The sequence below is a fragment of the Balaenoptera musculus genome, chromosome 6 (genome assembly GCF_009873245.2).
Source record: "Balaenoptera musculus isolate JJ_BM4_2016_0621 chromosome 6, mBalMus1.pri.v3, whole genome shotgun sequence".
NCBI lineage: Eukaryota > Metazoa > Chordata > Mammalia > Artiodactyla > Balaenopteridae > Balaenoptera > Balaenoptera musculus.
Genome location: NC_045790.1, coordinates 106,480,292 through 106,499,639, shown reverse-complemented (window position 1 = coordinate 106,499,639; position 19,348 = coordinate 106,480,292). Strand labels below are relative to the sequence as shown.

Genomic DNA, 19,348 nt, shown 5'->3' with positions numbered 1-19,348 from the left:
CTTTAGTTCAGTGAGGATCATGTTCTGTGTTCATGTACATTTGGGCTTTTGTCCCTCTTTTTCACATTTGAAACACAGCATCTGCAGTGTTGGCTGTAGTCACCCAGGCTCTGCCTTCCTCCCATTTCTCATTGCCATCAGCATCACCATCATTTGTTGAACATCTGTTCTGTGCAGGGAATGTGCGAGTTGCTTTATCCATAGTATCTCAGTGTCCCTATAATTATAGAGAATAGGGGCTAAAACCCTTTACAGGATGGAAGGAACTGAGGCTAAGTGGGATTATATGATTTAGCTGAGGGCACAAGTCTATCTTGCTTCAGGGTCCTCATCTTTTCTGCAACACGTCATTTCCTCCTCCCATTCTTAGAGAGAAGGGAAATGAGGATAGCCTTTTCTACAGAATAATCTGTAGCATACCTTGGTGTGTTATCCCTACTGAATTTTTCCTTCTTTCTTTTCCCACTCCTTTCCCCTTAGGCCTTTCCTTTCCCTGTCCCCCTTTCTTTTTCTCCCTCCCTCCCTCTTTTCCTTCCTTCCTTCCTTCCTTTTTCTTTCTTTCTTCCTTCCTTTCTTTTTCTTTTCCTTTTCCTTTCTTCCCTCCCTTCCCCCTCCCTTCTTCCTTCCTTCCTACCTACCTAATGAAGTTTAAATACCAAGATTAGGAAACTGCTTAATGTATTTCCTAAAGGAAATTGAATTCTTTAGATATTCCCATTTGATTTTTTCCCCCTGACACTAAAAATTATCTCCAAGTTTAATTTGCTTTCAGAGGAATTATCATCTTTTATTTTTTTTAGTATTTATTTATTTGGCTGCACCGGATCTTAGTTGTGGCATGTGGGATCTAGTTCCTTGACCACGGATCGAACCTGGGCCCCCTGCATTGGGAGCACAGAGCCTTAGCCACTGGACCACCAGGGAAGTCCCTCAACTTTTAAAATATGCTACTAAAACAAGTTAGATTGAATCCTTTTTAGTTTCAAAAAGAGTGACCTCCTTTTCAGATTTTGAATGGAGTCTTTTAAATAATAGGGTTTGGAAGTAATTGCTTAATATCTGAGTTCAAGATAATGACATAACATGTTTGAGTTCTAAGGCTTCCACCCTGCTTATTCCTAAACTAGATAGCTGGAGCCAACTTTCTTACTCACTCCATGAACTGTGTTGGTGAAACCTCTTCTCTTTGCAGCTGGAGGTTGCACTTTATTCCTTTGTCGTTTCATTGTTTCCTTTAGGGTGAGGGAGAATAATTAAGGAGAACATCTTTTCTGAGCAGCTGGAATCAAATTCCAGCTGACTGCAGCACCTGTGAAGATGGCACCTCTGCCCCCGGGTGGCAGGGTGGGATGCCAGCCGTGGAGCCTGGGACAATGGGCTCCAAAGTGCAGAGACGCGGCCGTGCTGCACCATTCCTGCCCTTCTGTGAGCTTCAGATGGCAGTTAACACCAGTGAATGCAAAGTGTCTGCTTTAGACTAATTAGAGGGATGATTTGTGAAACGGTGGCTATTTATTTAATTAATCACCAGCACAAAGCCATAAAATTCATATTTTAAAAATCCCTGTTAGTTTGCCATGTGGTTAATAGATTGGGGCACATTAAAAAGTGACATGGTGATGTATTAAAAATGTTCCACCTAAGGTTCCTTCAGGAAAGAACGGAAGCTGTCTGCTTTCAGATGCTGAAGTGTAACCTGCTAGGATTTGACCTGTCTGAGGTTTTAATATTTGTAAAGACATTTATCTTTTGAATAGCATCTTCATTAGGACATCTCCTTTTGGAATATTTCAAAATATAAGTATGTTTATAGAATAATTTTTAAAATTACAATTAAAGTTAATTTTGTTGCAGGTTCTCTTAACAATGAGGAACTATATTTTCCCATTAAATTATACTATGTTTACTAAGCATAACAGTATCTCTTATAACAGAGGTTATTGTTTTCTATTTTTAGGTGGGAGAGTCATTTAATTAACTCTTTAATTAAATCTCTTTAACTATTTAATTAAAAATAATATTTTTGTTTCAGCTGTCAGAATTGCATTTTGTTCTGCTCATATATATATATTTTAATCAAATGGGCACAGGGATAATTGCTATACTTGGTCAGTCTCAGGTGAGATGAATTGTCATTTTTGAATACTAAGAATAAAGATAGAGTTGACTCATTCAAGAGATAACACTGGCATTAAAAATGAGAAGAAATGGCTTACATTCTAACAGATGATAGTGGTTTTTACACATACAAACTTCTAGTTGATTTTCAGTATGCATAAACGTGTGTATGTGCAGACCATCTTGCATTTTAATACTATTTGACGCTAAGCTTGGTATGGCTGTGATTCACTCTCTTTATTTAAAAAAATTATTCTGCATGATCAGTGTTCCTGCTAAACAGTCACCCCAGATTTTTAAGAAAATGTGTTACTCAGGTGGATGCTTGTAAGGAAACTGTCCGGCCCTTAGGATTGTGTTTCTCCACTGTGTTGTATAATTACCTGCTCTGTTAGAAGGGGAGCAGGAATAAAACATGAGTATGTTAATGCAGCCTGGAGCTGATGTGGTGGTGATGATTACAATGCAGATAAAGCATTTCTCATAACTGCTGTTGCCTACTGGAGCCTTTGAAACATCTGGACCTTTAATTGAAAAATTGTGTGATGCTGTGCAAGGCAGACATGCTAAGTGAAGTCACTAATTTAGAATACAAAAATATAATTGATAAAGTGTTTTATTTACATTGTATTTAAATATTCATACTCTGTTATGCTTTGTATAACAGGGAATTACTGGGTTAAATTTTCATGAACATAGACAGTTTAAACGAGATAAATTAAGTGAAAATGTTAATGGAATTTTACACTGGAACCATGATACTGTTTGCTCCAGGAGGGTGTGTACATTTGCATCTATTGGGGCCTTTTAGGAAAGCAAGGTTAGGTCTTATTCTTTGGGTTTTGCATTTTAGAAGAACTAACCACCAATTGGCAACATTGTTGCATTTCATTCTTGTTATTGCTATCATATCTTGTTATTTAGGTAAAAAAAAAATGAAATGTTTCTTGGCATAATGGTAAACGGCTCTAATGGCAACATTATCACCCAATAAACTGAAGCCTTCCCACCTCTCGGGGGCAGGTTATCAGTGCCTGCCCAGGAGGGTAGAAGAGCTGGTGAAGGGCGTGCAATTAACCTTTGTCCTGCATTTCTCAGCAGGGGAACTGACCTAGCAGCCTTCCGAGGAAATCCAATTTAATTTAAAATGAATTTGAAAAGACAAATTAGCCATATCTATTTTAATAAGATAAAATCCCGATTCTCCCTGTGTCTGGTTTAGTTAGGACCTCAGAGGAGATCGGACTGACTAAGACTCAGGACGAACAGGAGGGAAATAATGCCAGAGGGCTGAGGAGAAACCCGGGAGACCTTGGTACCCGAGTGATTTGTCAGTTCCTGCAAGTGAGCAGGCCTTGCGCTGCCTGTTTCCGCAGAAAATTGCAGCTTGAGATGGGCCTTTGTCTCATCAGACCTTTTGCTTGCGTTGGAGCTTGTGCCATGTTGATGTCATAGGCAGCTTGCCTGTCTCTCCAAGGACCAAACTGTTTTTTTCTTCCTTTGTCATCATCAAAGCACATTTGGGTACTACCACCTGGGTAGCCACTTTTAGTACAGATACACCTCACAATTACTGATGAGGCTCTTAACCCAAGAGTAAGGATTCTCTGGGCCCCATGAGTTGGCACTTGACCACTGCTTTTTGAGAACAGAAGCAGAGGGTTCTGCCTACTCTTAAGGGAGCTGGTGTTCCCCTGTGTTTTTAACCTCTGAAACATGGTGAGTGAGGATTTATTGAGCCCCTTCTATGTACCCAACAGCAAAGAGAAGTATTCCTTTTATTGTATCTGGGAGACGTGGGATAAAGGCCTGAGAGTCAGACTTCTTGGATTCTTCTCAATTGTAAATTTTATGTATAGTTAGAAGTGAGTCTTCCCAACAGGAAGTGTTGTTCTAAATAAATAATAATCTAGTTCTTTTTCTTGCTCCTATTTATGTTTCAATATGTACTTTCAAACTGTTTAATGCAAACTTTCTCAGTTGGCTCTTTGCAGTTGTATCATTTTCATAATGTAAAAAACATGTATTTTCTGCTGCAGACAAGCATCTTTCTCTGTCACCAGGGGTGTAGGTCCTTTGTGTGGCCTTTTCCTATGGAGAATAACACCTATCCCACTTATTTCACATGTGCATTTTGAGGATGAAAGTGAATGTTGTAATTGGAGAAATATAAAGCTATTTATTTCCATTTTGTCTGATGTTTTTACATTGTTTGCTAGGAGTTGCAGCAGGGACTTGAATTCATTATAATTACTGAAGAGACATACACTGATTGAGCAAATAAAGTAGTAAGCCCATTTGCGCCAAGGCCATCTAATTAAATTCTAACTTTGGATAAGCTAGATATGCGTGAAAGATTAATTTTAAGAGGTTTTTATGACTTACTGAATTATGATTCAGTGAAATTTTTGAATTATATCATTAAGAAACATTGAGTCTTAAAGTGCTAAAACAGTCATGAACCTACTACAGTATATAAATTTGTGGGTTTTAAAAAACTATTCAAAATCAAGGACACAATATAACTTTTAAGTTGTATATTGACATTTAAAACTTTTGAAACATTTACCCAACTGAAACTCTGCAAGAAATGAATATGATCGATGCACCTGAATTATTTCCTTCAATATTTATACAATTTTATATTCTCCAGATACTTCACTATCTCTGGAATTAAATTGTCCTTGGGGTACTTGGAGGGTTGTACCAGATTTTCCATATAATTTAGGAGGATGATAGTGGCTATACTGTAACTTTTTCTAAAGATACATCATCTAGTAATGGAGCCAAGTATACATTCCCCACTGAGTTTTAATTTTAAAAGTTGATATTAAATCTTAAAAAGACTCATTGTATTATGATCATTGATAGAGTTTAAAACATGTAGCTCTTCTTTATGGTTTTAAAAAACCTATTTTTACTTTTAAAGCATATTGACTTTATTATATAAATGATTTAATAATGAAGAGGTCCCTAAACTTACCCTAGGTGATGGGGCTTAGTTCATGCAAATTACCTTTCCCTGATATTCTCATCACTATAGAACCCATTGTTTGTATAATTAAATGCAAAGTGCTGTGTAACATTAATGATCTAAAGAATCCCACAATGGCCATGAAAATTCAAAATGGACACTTTACATCCCATTATGCTTTCAGATGACTGGATTGTGCTTGTGTGAGAGCACCTCCTGGTACAGGCTGTAACCATCCTGAGGCTGAATGAGAAGAGAATGCTCTGGCTCTTCTCTCTTAAAGACTGAAATAGAGATCTTTTCCTATCGCCTCCGCTTCTCAATCTTGTTTGAAGGGACTTTTTGTTGAAGATCTGCCTGGTCTGAGCAACAGCATAAGTAACAATAATAATAAATAATTGACATTGTATGACAATTTGCAGTTCACAGAGCATTTTAACATGCTTTATTTTTGCTTCGTACGTCCAGTGAGTCTATTGAGGTAGTCTCATCCGTGTTTCATGGCTGAGGAAATTGACTTTCAGAGAGGTTATGGGCTTGCCCAAAGTTACACAGCTCAAGTCTGGAAGGGATGGGTCCAGACCAGTTCTGTAGACTCTGCAGAGAGGTCCCTAGCAAACATAATCGTAAAATGTCATGGTAAAAACAGACATTTTCAAGGACTGCTTTCTGAATTTAAGACTTCGAGAAAACGGTTTTTATTCCAGATACCGTATGGGTAGGCTTTCTTTTTTTCCCTTCATCCTCCCTCCCCACCCCCCACCCCCATTTTGTAAAATTTCTTACCTGTATTTAAACATGAATGATTGCTGGTCTTTCACTTGATGTCTTGAAAAAAAGAATTATTCAAGGCTATTACTCAAATTTCACTTGATAACAGATTGCTTAAACCAGTAGCTCTAGGCATTTCTTCCAAAAGTGAGAAAAGACAAGGCATCAAACTATGGCGGGTTTATTTTAAATGGGGAGGCTCTTTAGTTGAGAGCAGCAGCCCCCTTTCTTGTTTCAGGTTCGGGACTATAAGTTTATATTTGTCACAGATGTTACAGAAAGAAAATTCAAGAAAATCATCAGCCTGGGAAAAGCCGAGGGAAATGAACTTTCTATACTGTGCTGTACGCTGAGAAGGGTTACAGCGTGGCTTGTACCGCAGTGTTTAGGAACTGAGCTACTTTGTTTGAGGACCTCATGTATGTGAAGGGGTGTCTGTGGAAGTGGAGGTAAGTTTGTTCCAGGTTGCTGAGGGCTAGAACTAAGATCAGTGAGGAAAATCTGCAGAGAAAGTGTCCCTCAATGAAAAAAAAAAAGTTCTAGCCGTCAAAACGGTTTGCCTGCAGACTGAAGCCAAGGGTCCACTTCAGCGGGTGGCAGGGACCTCATCAGTGGAAGGTGTTCAGGAGACGTCGTAGGACAACCATTTGCTGAAACTGTTTTGAAGGGGATGACCCTTAAAATTCCCTGCAGTTTTTTTTTTTTTAAATTTATTTATTTATTTTTGGGTGTGTTGGGTCTTCGTTTCTGTGCGAGAGCTTTTTCTAGTTGCGGCGAGCGGAGGCCACTCTTCATCGCGGTGCGCGGGCCTCTCACTGTCGCGGAGCACAGGCTCCAGACGCGCAGGCTCAGGAGTTGTGGCTCACGGGCCTAGTTGCTCCGCGGCATGTGGGATCTTCCCAGACCAGGGCTCGAACCCATGCCCCCTGCATTGGCAGGCAGATTCTCAACCACTGCGCCACCAGGGAAGCCCTCCCTGCAGTTTTAAAAGTATGAATGGTAATAAAGTTTTTTTGTTTGGTTTTTTTTAAGTCTATGAATGTAAAAGTAGAGGGGAAAAAAGGCAACTTAATGAACAGCCAGCATTTCCTGAGCATTTACTGTGGACTAGGCACAGTGATAAGTGCTTTACATGCGTGGTCTCATTGAATCCTTTCAACAAATCCATGAAGAGGTACTTTTTTTTTTTTTTTTTTTTTTTATTTATTTTTGGCTATGTTGGGTCCTCGTTTCTGTGCGAGGGCGAAGAGGTACTTTTATAATACACTATTTCTGTGTGGAAATAGTGACCCAGAAAGGTTAAATAAAATTGTCCAAGGACACACAGTAAGTGGCATTGCTGAGAATTGAACCCAGGTCTTTCTGACTCTACAGCTTATGCTTTTAACCACCACACTGCAATGCCTCGCTTGTCCCTATTAATAGAATAAGAATCCTGGAGGTACCCAGACCAGAACTTGACCTTGTTAAAGAAAGAGTGACAGTTGACGTTCTTAATAATAAAAACTTAATGGAACCAAGGTTGGTGATTCAGAGAAAATTAATGAGATTTTGTCAATTTTATCTTAAACTTGTCAGAAAATACAGTGTCCAGTGACAAACTGTAGGAATGTTTTTGACAAATTAACTTGACTACAGGTGCCAGATCAGGGAAATGTTAATTTAATAGGCTTTAAGCATTCCTGATTTATTGAGGGTTAAGATAGCACTACAAAGCCAAGCCCCTAGTTCTGAATGGATTTGTCATAGAATTTTATACAAAATCTATTCATAAGTTCAGTGCCACCATTTTGAATGTACAAAAGTGAGTTCTTTGCCTGAGCTCATAAAGCCAGCACTTACTGAGAGCAGAATGCTTCAGTATGGGGTTTGGGGTTTTTGTTTCCTCTTCATGTAGCCATGGTCAATTAAACCTGGCTTCGACCAGAATTAGGCTTGATTTTGTTTAAAATCCTTACTCTGATTAAATGAAGTCCCTAAATCATCATCAGAGTAGTGATAATCTGAGACCCCTGTACCAAGTCTGGGTATCATGTTATTAAAGACTAGGCCATTGGTAGACTATAGCATCCTTTGGTCCTTGTTGAGGGAAGAAGGTACTGGTGGAATGGAACTGCAGCCATTCCTTTAAGAGAGTTTTAAGTTTTGAAGGCTACAAATAACCCTTTTATCAATTTGCATCATTATATTGTCTGGATACACTGATATATTTATTTCTACATTAGAATTACATATAATGATCTGCTTGTGCAGTTGTGACTAATGGAATAATGTTGCCTGCTTTTTGTCTCTTTAATTGCAGAAGCCAAGCTGTCTATCCTTACTCTGTTCCTTTCCCTTGACAGAGAAGTTGAACACTTAGCAACAGTTTTGAGATCTGATATTCAATTTATTACTGACAAACCTTGATGTTAAGTAGTGCTGTTAACTGAACCTTCTGTCCTTAAGACCTAATTCAGCTAACTCAGTTGATATGGATGTTTCTTAATTCAAGATGATTTTGAACTGAATGCCATCTATTGTTCTTCCTGCTTCCCCTATTTTGGAAACTAGCAGGTACATAATTTTGAAATTAACTTTATGATAGGCAGCAAAATGTATATTATTTTAATTAATGGGATCAGATGGGAAAAAAATCTGGAACAGACGTAATGTTTTAATTCATCATGTTCAAATTCTATGTATTTCATTTCTGTACCCATTCATATTCCATATATAGAAGTTATTTAAAATTTTTTATGTTTACATTTCATGAACTAATTATTAATTGGGTGACCTATAGTTCATAATACTGATACTTCATGATTGGCATAGAGACACTTTTTTAAAAAGTGAGCTTTTGCAGTATATATCACAAGCCACAAAGCATTGATACTCTTTGGCCTAGTAATCTCCTTAGAATATGTGTACAAACATTTATATAAGAGAATGTTTCTGAGAATATAATTCACAATAGTGAAATATTAGAAACAACATCCATTTAATAATAGGGGAATAGGTTGATAGTACCTCTATATGCTATAATATAATGCAAGTGTTTAAAAATCATGTGTTAAAAGAATATTAATCATTCACTCCATCAATATGTGTAAGTAACTACTATATGTCAGCCCTATGTTAGGTGCTGGGGATATTTTAGAGGAGAAAGAGGGCTCCTGAAGAATGGCCTGGGAAGTAGAAGAGGTATAGCCAGTTTACCTGGGATACGAGAGAAGTGCTAGGTGTGGTGGGTCCATTTTGAGAGACAGTCTGAGGACTTCTTTCAATGCAGTGAGCTAACACCACACCCCTGCTATGTTCTGTGCCCTTGGAGAATACAAAATGGGTGAGGTACAGTTTTTCCCTTTACAGTTACATGGGAGGGTGGGGAAGGAGGTTGTAATGGTAGGTAGAGAAAAAATGAAGCCATAAGGCTATGCAAGTCAGATTGCTAGGGGGCAGAGAAGAGGAAATTAATTTCGACTTCCACCTTCTAGGAAAAGGAGACATTTGAATTGAAGGACAGAAGAAGAGGTACACTTCTTGATTAGCGGCTATGTGTCAGGCATTTTATATACATTTTATTTGCTTTTCTAAGTAAGGGAATGGAGGTTCTGAGAAGTACAGTTACCTGCCCAACGTCTCAGGTCTAGCAGCTAAGGAAGTGGCAGAGTCTGGATTCAAACCTGGATCTGGCTGACCCCAAATCTATGCTCTGAACCTCTCTTCAATATACTTTATTAATGATACATTGAGACCAGATTGCAAAGGGTATTAACTGCCATGCTAAAGAGCTGGAATGCTAACACTGGGGAGAGCCATCGTGTATTTCTGAGTGATAGGCATGTTCAATGATTAGAGAAAAATCGCTTTGATAGCAGTAAAGAAATAAAGATTTGGAGAGAGGAGAGATTTTAGAGACAGGGAGATAGTTGGGAGACTGCTGCAGTAGTCTTGCTGTGAGATGATGAAGCTTGAACTAGGGCAGTGGCATTGAGGAGGAAGATTTGAGAGATATTTCAGAGACATTTGAAAGATGAGACAGAAAAAAGAGTTAAGGTTCTTAGCTTGAGTGACAGAGTAGGTGGTGAAAGCCTTAACTGAGATCAAATATAGAATGAGAGACAAAGCTGAAGGAGGAAACAGGTCTTGGACATGTTGAGTTTGAAATTTTGGCTGCATTTGCTAGGCCATCAAGTCATGGACAGGCCATGTGGTATGAACTCTGAAGTCTAGTTGGTCTTTATCAGTTGCAGTTGTGTTGAGGAATAGTTTTGCTTCAGGAATACTTTTCTTTTTGTTCTAAAACCTGAATTAGGGCCATTTCCTGATTTAGGGGCTGCTCTGGAGAGAGTTGTTCAACTCCAAATTAGCTCAATATGGGTTTATTACTTTTCATTTTTCTTTGGTAAAAATTACTTAACTTGCCATTGAAAGGTGTCTGAGTTAGATTTTCAACTTATTTTTTCCAACAGCCTGTCACAGCAACTGGCACATAATGTGTCCTTAGTAAATTCTGCTGGATGCCTTAACATAGGCTACATTTTCAAAGTTGATCCTCTCTTTCTCTTACCTAAAACTCTTAAGCTCTGTGTAGTAGTTCTTTTTATCTCCTTTTTTGTTATTTAATTATAGTATTTACTATTTTGTTTCTAATTATAAAAGTAATAACATGCTTAGTATAGAAAGTACAGAAAAATATAAAGCAGAAAATTAAAATTAAACGCTCATAATCCTTTGTCTCAGGGAGAACTCATATTCACTTTTTTGTATATTGGTATAGAAGGTGTTTAAATACAGTAAGTGTCTTTTCCTTGGGTTAGTGGTTCTGTTGGATGGAAGGGTAAGTTTTTTATTTTTTATTTTTTTATCTAGGAGGCCTTTTCCAACCCCCTTTAGTCTGGGTTGTTTCTGAGCTCTCGTAATAGCCTGTACTTTCCCTCTTAAAGCTTTGATCACAATGTACAGTATAGACCTTCAACAGACCATGAATTTGATGAAGGTCTGCATTTTGTCTTACTTAACTTTGTCTTCAGAGCCCAATATGGTGTTTCAGTGCGTGTTTGTTGAATGCATGAGTGATTGGGAAAGATGGAGCTAAACCAGTTTTCCCTGTCTCTGTGGTGACCCTTTCCTTGTGCTCTAATTATGCCTCCATTTCCCCAATTCTGTGGAACACATAAATTGCCATGCAGTGAAATCGTATATGATCTTTGTTTATTGCTAGTTGCTTTTTTTTTAATTATTTATTTATTTTTATTTATTTATTTATGGCTGTGCTGGGTCTTCGTTTCTGTGCGAGGGCTTTCTCTAGTTGCGGCAAGTGGGGGCCACTCTTCATTGCGGTGCGCGGGCCTCTCACTATCACCGCCTCTCTTGTTGCGGAGCACAGGCTCCAGACACGCAGGCTCAGTAATTGCGGCTCACGGGCCTAGTTGCTCTGCGGCATGTGGGATCTTCCCAGATCAGGGCTCGAACCCGTGTCCCCTGCATTGGCAGGCAGATTCTCAACCACTGCGTCACCAGGGAAGCCCTAGTTGCTTTTTAATAGTTAGATGTTACTCTTTGGAATATTGCTTGCCTTGATGTGTGATGAATACTTTTAATCCTTTGGTCACTTTTTTTTTTAATAAGTTAATTACTTTCTATTATATTGATGGATTGTTTTATGTTTTAGATGATTCTCTCTAAATATTGCAACACAGGGACTATTAGATAGAGCTAACTGCCACCACCTTGAGTTTTTTCAGAAGAGGCTCCTTATTAAAAAATATATAATTTCAAGGTTTGTGCAAGGCACTTTTCCCCCGTCATCAGTGCCTCAAGATGGAATTAGAAGATTAAAAAGATAAAGTGCTTCATTCATTTAATAAGTATCTGCCATATTTATTCTCATAGTTTTCCCCACACTTGCTATTTCACTATGAAATGAAGAGGGTAAAGGGGTGCGTAGGAGTACCGTATAACTATCTGCTTTCATTTCCTATACAGTGGTGACTTCCCTGCAGTCAGCTGACAGTGGCAGTGACCTCCGGAGTCTCAGTCCTTACCGGTTCTCCTTGGGCAGCTCCTCAGGGTGCTCCTTGTGTAGGAGACTGCTTTAGGCAGTGCTGTGGGCATGTTAGTGAGAAGGAGGGGGAGATGATTTTCAAGCCTTGGAGAGTGGGAATTGATTATATTTAGGAAAACTTTAGTGAAAGAAGGTGTTGATATTTAAAGTAGAGGCCTTTGAGTCAGACAGACATGGCTTTGAGTCCTGGCTCTTCACGTTGGTTATGAGATCTTGAGCAGATGACTGTAGTCTTATAATCCTTAGTTTTATCATTTATATTATGAGGGTAATGATAGAACCCTACCTCTTATAGTGATTGTGAAAATTAAATGAGATAACTTAGGCAAACATTTAGCAGAGTTTATTTAGCTCTAAATAAATGCTAGCTTTTGTTATAATAATAAGTATTATTATTAGGGCTCCTATAACATCCATCTTTGGCCTCATGTGACCTTGTAATAGACTTGAGTAATAGAAATGGGTCTGATTATAAAACTTAGGTCCTTTCTAGTGTACTGCGCTGCATTTCTAAAGCACTTTATAGTTTGCAAAGTACATTCACATTTGTCATTTCATTGAATCTTTGTATCTTTAGGTATTGTGATTCCTATAGCCCCTCAGCTCCAGTTCTTCAGAAGAAGGAGGAGGAATAAACAGAAATAAGAAGAGAGAGCAGTGACAGCAATTAGGGGTTCTGAAAATGAGGTTGAGAAGAGAGTGGTAAGAGGGCTATAAACCCACTCCAGAAAGATTGCCACTGTTTTAATTTTAACCTTTTGACTGCCTGACAGGATCAAAACACTTGCTGTTTAGAGACATCTTTGCTAGTCCTTGGAGTTATTACTTCCAAGCTGAAAAATACGCGCGCGCGCGCGCGTGTGTGTGTGTGCGTGTGCGTGCACGCACGCATGTGTATGCGTGAGAGGGATAGGGAGAGAGCATTATGTAGGAGAGTTACTTTTTTATTATTTGCTTTATAACATAGAGAGAAGACTCAGTAAAAAAAAAACAAAAAACCCAGTGGATCTAATATTAGATGCTGGGTTGTTTGAGAAGTGGAATCTCTCTAAAAATGTTTTTTAAACTGATTTTATGTATTTCCTTACCCTAGTTCTGATATTTTTTCCCACCTTAGATCGATAGAATTCTGTATAGAGTGTTAACGAAGGAACCACTTGATTGCTCAAGTCCCTCCATCTCCATCTGCTATCAGGAAACAGACCCATAGAAAAGGGCAAGTGAGATGGATGGAAGAAACTAACATTTATTGAGTTCCTACCATGTGTCCCAGTAGGCATTTGACTCATTCATGCATTCATTCTGTAGTTCAACAGATTTTTTTTTGGAGAGTCTTCTGTGCGCAAGGCACAGTGCTAGCCATTGTGTATAGAGCAGTAAACAAAGCAGACGTTATTATGGTTCCCCTAATGGAAGCTCAGAGGCTAGTGGGGGAGGTATACACTGAAGATGTACATAAATAAATATATAATATCAAATTGTTAAGTGCTATGAAGGAAATGAACAGGATATGTGTGAGAGGATAACTGTGGAAGGGTCTTCTTTCTATAGGATTATCAGTGGAGGTTTCTCTGAGGAGTGGTCATATGAGCTGAGCCTTGAATAACAATAATAATAATCCTCACAAGAGTCAGCCCTCTGATAGATAGCACGTCCTATTATTATCATTTTATGTATGAGGACATGGAAGAACAGAGAGTTAAGTAACCTGCCCGAGGCCACATAATAGAGGATGCAAAAATCATGAGAAAGAGCCTTCTAGATACGTGAATAGCACTTGCTGTGGCCTTAAAAGAGGAAGAAGCAGGCAAGGTACACACATTCAGGGCACTTCTAGAAGGCTGGTGTAGCTGAAGCGCGGGGTTGGGGGGTGGGGGGAGAGTGGCAGTAGATGATGTTGGAGGGCTAGGCAGGGTTCAGATCACACAGTGCTTTGTTGCACACTGCATGGAATTTGGATTTTATTCAAAGTATCATAGGAGCCACTCACTGAAGGAATTTCAACAGGAGTGTAATATGATCAAATTTGATGCTGCAGTTTGGTATCCACAGATTCAACAAACTGTGGATCCTGTAGTACTGTAGCCCATATCAAGTGAAAAAAATTCACGTGTAAGTGGACCCTCGCAGTTCAGACCTGTGTTGTTCAAGGGTCCACAGTATTTTTCGTCTGTTGGCAATACACGAGGGAAGGACAGGAGCTGAAGGTCAAGAGGCGAGGTTCATGGGAAGTTTGAGGAGAGAAGCAAAAGTATGCATTAGTGGTCTCAGGCGGGGTTCAGGTTGGATCAGGAGATATAATAGGCTTGCTATACAGTGTTGAGTGTCTGTTTGAGGTTTATCATCATGAATTTAAAGTAAAATCAATCTGTACAGTTATATGATTTTTCTCCAGTGGTGTTTAGGTGGGCAATGCAGAGGGTTGGGTTCATACAAGATTGGGGTTCTGTGAATTGTGTCCAGTGGAGGAAGAGAGTATTAAAACTGTATTTGCAAAGGAACGATTATAATGGCTCATGTAATCTGGAGGGTGGCATTGGGAAATAAGGGTGACTGATAGATAATTAAAAGGTGGTGGTTCAACAGATTATAGGTTGGAGAATTTGAGGGACTACTTGAACAGATGAAGTAGAGGTATATTGAAGTGTATTCAGGTTTTAACCCTGCGGTCTAGTGGTTAGGGTTTGGCGCTTTCACTGCCATGGCCCAGGTTCAATCCCTGGTCCGGGAACTGAGATCCCGAAAGCCTCATGGTGCGGCCAAAATTTAAAAATAAATAAACAAAAATAAAATTATAAAAAAAGTGTATTCAGTGAGTGGATGTTCTAACTTGAGATTTTGGAGTTAGTGCAGATCTCTGGTGTACCCACCACGATAAGTGATTTGAGGTGGTGGATGAAAAGGCACTGGGGATGATGTGGTCTAGGGATTGAGACACTTGCGTATTGGACAGATTGTTCTTTTAGATGAAGTTGCCAAGAATGGTGACAGGAATTGGGGTGGGAAAGACTGTGAGCCAAGAGCTCAGGCCTTCAGTGAGGGAGCAGAATGACCAAAGAAATGTTGGTGGGTAACAGAAAAGGAGAGGGAGAGGATGGTGTAGTTGAATGGCTTGGGTCTCAAAGGAACAGCGGTTTTTGTAAGAAAGGAGAATTAATAGTTTGGAAGTAGCAGGAACAAGAATACCTACTCCACCTCCTGGCCTTAAGGATTTGGGGGTTAAAAAGAACAAAGCAAAACAGTCTTCTGGACAGCAGAGGAAGTAGTATCCTCATGATCAGCAGGTTTCAATTAAGGCAAAAAGGTGGAGGGAATGTTTTTTAAAAAGAAGTAATGATGTATGGAAGTTTGCTGATTAGTGCAGGAGTTCCAGAGGGGAGTGGAGGGTTTGGGAGGGAGGAGAGAGAGGTGTGCGGGAGGGATTAGGGACATGTAGATCAGTGTGAGTATGGTGATTAGGGCAGTAATAAGACCAGAGACCCTTGAACTTCACTTCAGATGAGTGAAGTAACAGATGTACTGCATAATGGAATTAGCCCCCATCATCTCTGAGAAGGCAAGCCCCTGGTTCCAGTACTGCTAAATGCTTCCTTGGAGAATATGGCAGCTTATCCCAAGGTCTCAAGGAGTGATATGGCAGTTTTCAGGGAGGGCAGCTTATGCCAAGTTCTGATGATGACTTTTCCAAGGTCACACTGAATAAGTAACAAAGCAGATCTCCTGACACCAAACCTTAGGTCTGCCCACCGCTCTAATTTGTTTATTTTAGTTGTAGTGCTCATTTACCTTACTGCTGGCAGAGCTGGATCCATTAGAACATTAGAAAATTAAAATTAAAGAAGAAGAAAAAAAAAAAACCTTAAAACTAGACAGTGTTTCCACTTTGGGACCACCCTAGGCTCATACGCTGGTATGTGCAACAAGGATGAGAACACAGGCCCTGGAGGGCAGTCGTTGTAGCTCAGTAGGGTCTGCATGACCGGAACTGTGTGCTTTACCCTCATGCATGTGCTCTGTCCACAGGGTCATGTAGGCACAACAGCAACCAAGAAGATCGATGTCTACCTCCCCCTGCACTCAAGCCAGGACAGACTGCTGCCAATGACTGTGGTGACAATGGCCAGCGCCAGGGTACAGGATCTGATCGGGCTCATCTGTTGGCAGTACACAAGCGAAGGACGGGAGCCGAAGCTCAAGTAATCCTCCCTCTTTTTGGCTGCTCTAGTTTCTGGCTGTCTCCTGGCCACCCATGCTGCATTCTGGGCCCGGTCAGTCTTTCTGGGCTTTGGCCTGGGAGCCAGACGTCCACACTGATCCAGGTCAGGTTGCTCACCAGATCTTGGGCCTGTGTAACTCAGGCTTATCTCAGAGAGTCTGCTTGCAAAACAGACTGATAAGTTTGTGAATCCAGACATGAGGAAATGCATTTTAGCAGGATCCAAACCCTTTTATGATGCTTGCTGATAAAAGGAGCATGGGCGGTAGTGGAGGGAATTAGTGTTTGTTGAGCACCAATCATGAGTCGGGCATGGTGCTGGGCACTTCATACCTGGTTTCTCATTTAATTCTCCCACTTCCTGTGAGGTGAGCATCATGATCCTCATTTTGCAGAGGAGGAAGCTCAGGATCAGAGAGTTATTTGCTGAAGTTTACACCAGTGGGAGATGACAGAGTCAGAATTTGATTTCCAGTCTGTTTGATGCCAAGATTTTTACTTTATTTCCTTTTGGTCTGAATTACAGTTTTCTTTGTTATCAGTCAGTGACCAATTTTTCTCTCAATTACTAGACTCTATTCCTCATTAAACTATTATATTAAAAACGTAGTGCTTGAAAGTAGAGTCTCTATATCTGTACATCATAACTTGAACTTTAAAGTAGTTTGCTGCATTAGTTCTCCCATACTTGAATTTCTTATCTGACAGGCATCCTCTCCTAGTTTTATGTGCCCTTCCCAGCAGTAGGGTTTGGGATACAGCTAAATGTAGTGGATGCCTTCATTTTGGAAATGGATTCTCATGGAGACTTTCTCTTCTCACATTTTGAGTTAGAATGGTCCAGTCTGTCAGGTGTGTATGTGTGTGTGTGTGTGTGTGTGTTTCCTTTAGGAACATTAAATTTGCACTTAAAATTATTCTTTCAAGTTCTTTTTTTTTTTTTTAAAGATTTATTGATTGATTGATTGATTGATTGCTATGTTGGGTTTTCGTTTCTGTGCGAGGGCTTTCTCCAGTTGCGGCAAGCGGGGGCCACCCCTCACCGCGGTGCGCGGGCCTCTCACTATCGCGGCCTCTCTCGTTGCGGAGCACAGGCTCCAGACGTGCAGGCTCAGCAGTTGTGGCTCACGGGCCCAGTTGCTCCATGACATGTGGGATCTTCCCAGACCAGGGCTCGAACCCATGTCCCCTGCATTAGCAGGCAGACTCTCAACCACTGCACCACCAGGGAAGCCCTTTCAAGTTCTCAATGACATTGCCCTCCACTTTGCCTGAAAAAATTGTGGATATGAAGATAATCCTTATTGCTCCTATGGCAATAGAAAGCCTTTTCAACCAAGATACCACGTAGGCTCAGAAAAGGGTTGAGTCTGCAGCTGTGCTCAAGGCTGAGCTATGGTGGTGTCCCTTTTCAGTGTGAAGTGGAAGCAAGCAAGTGCTAGTTACTTGATGTATGTTGTCTGAGTTAATCCTTAGAACACTGCTTGATGCAGAAACCGAAACCAAGAGAGGCAAAGGAATTTGCCCAGGGTTACACAACGAGTAATAGGAGTTGAACTGTGACATACATCTTACAGATGAGGAAACTAAAGTGTAGAGAGGCCAAGTAACTTTTCTAAATTACACAGTAAGTGGTAGAACTGGTATTTAAACCCAGGAATTTTTTTTTAATTGAATGAACAATTATTTAAATTCTGTAGTGCTTTACAATTTCCAAAAGTTTCACACACGTGATTTCATATAATTCCATAATAACCCTTTTTTCTCCCTTCCCCTATATTGCCCCTCCTTCCCTCTTCCCACTGATAACGTTTGTTCTCTATATCTGTAAGTTTGCCTCTTTTTTGTTTTATTCACTAGTTTGATGTATTTTTTAGATTCCACATATAAGTGATAGCATATAGTATTTGTCTTTCTCTGACTTATTTCACTTAGCATAATGCCCTCCAAGTCCATCCATGTTGCTGCCAATGGCAAAATTTTACTCTTTTTTTACGGCCGAGTAGTATTCCATTGTGTATATATATACCACATCTTTATTCATTCATCTGTTGATGGACACTTAAGTTGTTTCCATGTCTTGGCAGTTGTAAATTGTGCTGCTTTGAACATTGGAGTGCATGTATCTTTTCGAATTAGTATTTTGTTATTTTTCAGATATATACCCAGGAGTGGAATTGCTGGATCATATGGTAGTTCTGTTTTTAGGTTTTTGAGAAACCTCCATACTGTTTTCCACAGTGGCTGCACCAATTTACATTCCCACCAATAGTGTACAAGGGTTCCCTTTTCTCCACATCCTCGTCAACATTTGTTATTTGTTAAACCCAGGAATTTCTGACTTGAGAGCCCCACTCTTCACTATTACATTATAGTCCTTACCATGGAACTCTGTTATAGGTGATATTAAAATATTTATTGAGTTCATGCTTAGTACAGGTACTGTGCTAGATCTGGAAATACAGAAGTGAAAAAGGCAGTTTATGCCATCAAGGGGGTTATTGTCAAAGGTAATAATAATAGGCAATAATAACACAATACACTAGGCAATGATAATACAATACTATAATAATACAATACAGTAGCATGCAAAATCCTGAGAAGATCTGACCCCGTACTTGGTGGTGAGACTAGAGTCATGAAAAGCAACCTTGCTTAAGTGACATCTAAACGGAAACCTGAAGGAGTAGGAAAAGGTGATGCAGAGAAGTTGAGAGGAGGGTGCTCTAAACAGAGGGAAAAGCACAGACTTCTGGTTATTGATGACCCTTTAAGTTCATGCTTTAAAGTCTGTATTCTGCTTCAAATACATAGTAATGATAAATGGAGTATGTTGTTGACATACTTGTATTTTAATAACCAGTTAACCATCCTGTGGACTAGGAACAGAACCAAGTTCAGAAATAGGCAGAGTGTGCTGGGAGTTGATTCTTTTAGAGCATTACTTCTAAAGGAACATGCTGTGAATGAGTTTACCAGTATGTGAAATACTGATTTTTCTCAGGCTTCAGGGCAACTAGGTGGTCTGAGGGTAGTCAGAGCCTCCAGCCATCGTTCCTGGGTAGGGAACAGAGTCATCCATCTATCTGTGTGCCGTACACATGCTGTTATTTTCTAAGTATCCCAAGATGTCAAAAAAAGTGGGAAACACTGCTTGAGGATATAGGAACCAAAGGAACTTCATGCCTGGATGGGGACTAGAGGAAGTCTCACTGCTGGA

The 19,348-nt window shown here is 39.8% G+C and overlaps 1 protein-coding gene across 10 annotated transcripts in view; it reads left to right on the top strand.

Annotated features, from left to right (window-relative positions):
- Positions 1 to 19,348, top strand: part of MAPKAP1 (MAPK associated protein 1) — a 237,572-nt gene that overhangs the window by 89,655 nt on the left and 128,569 nt on the right. For all 10 annotated transcript variants that reach the window (XM_036855298.1, XM_036855302.1, XM_036855294.1 and 7 more), the window contains one exon: positions 15,936 to 16,108. In XM_036855298.1, the coding sequence (XP_036711193.1) occupies positions 15,936 to 16,108 (173 nt within the window). The remainder of the gene's footprint in view (positions 1 to 15,935; positions 16,109 to 19,348) is intronic.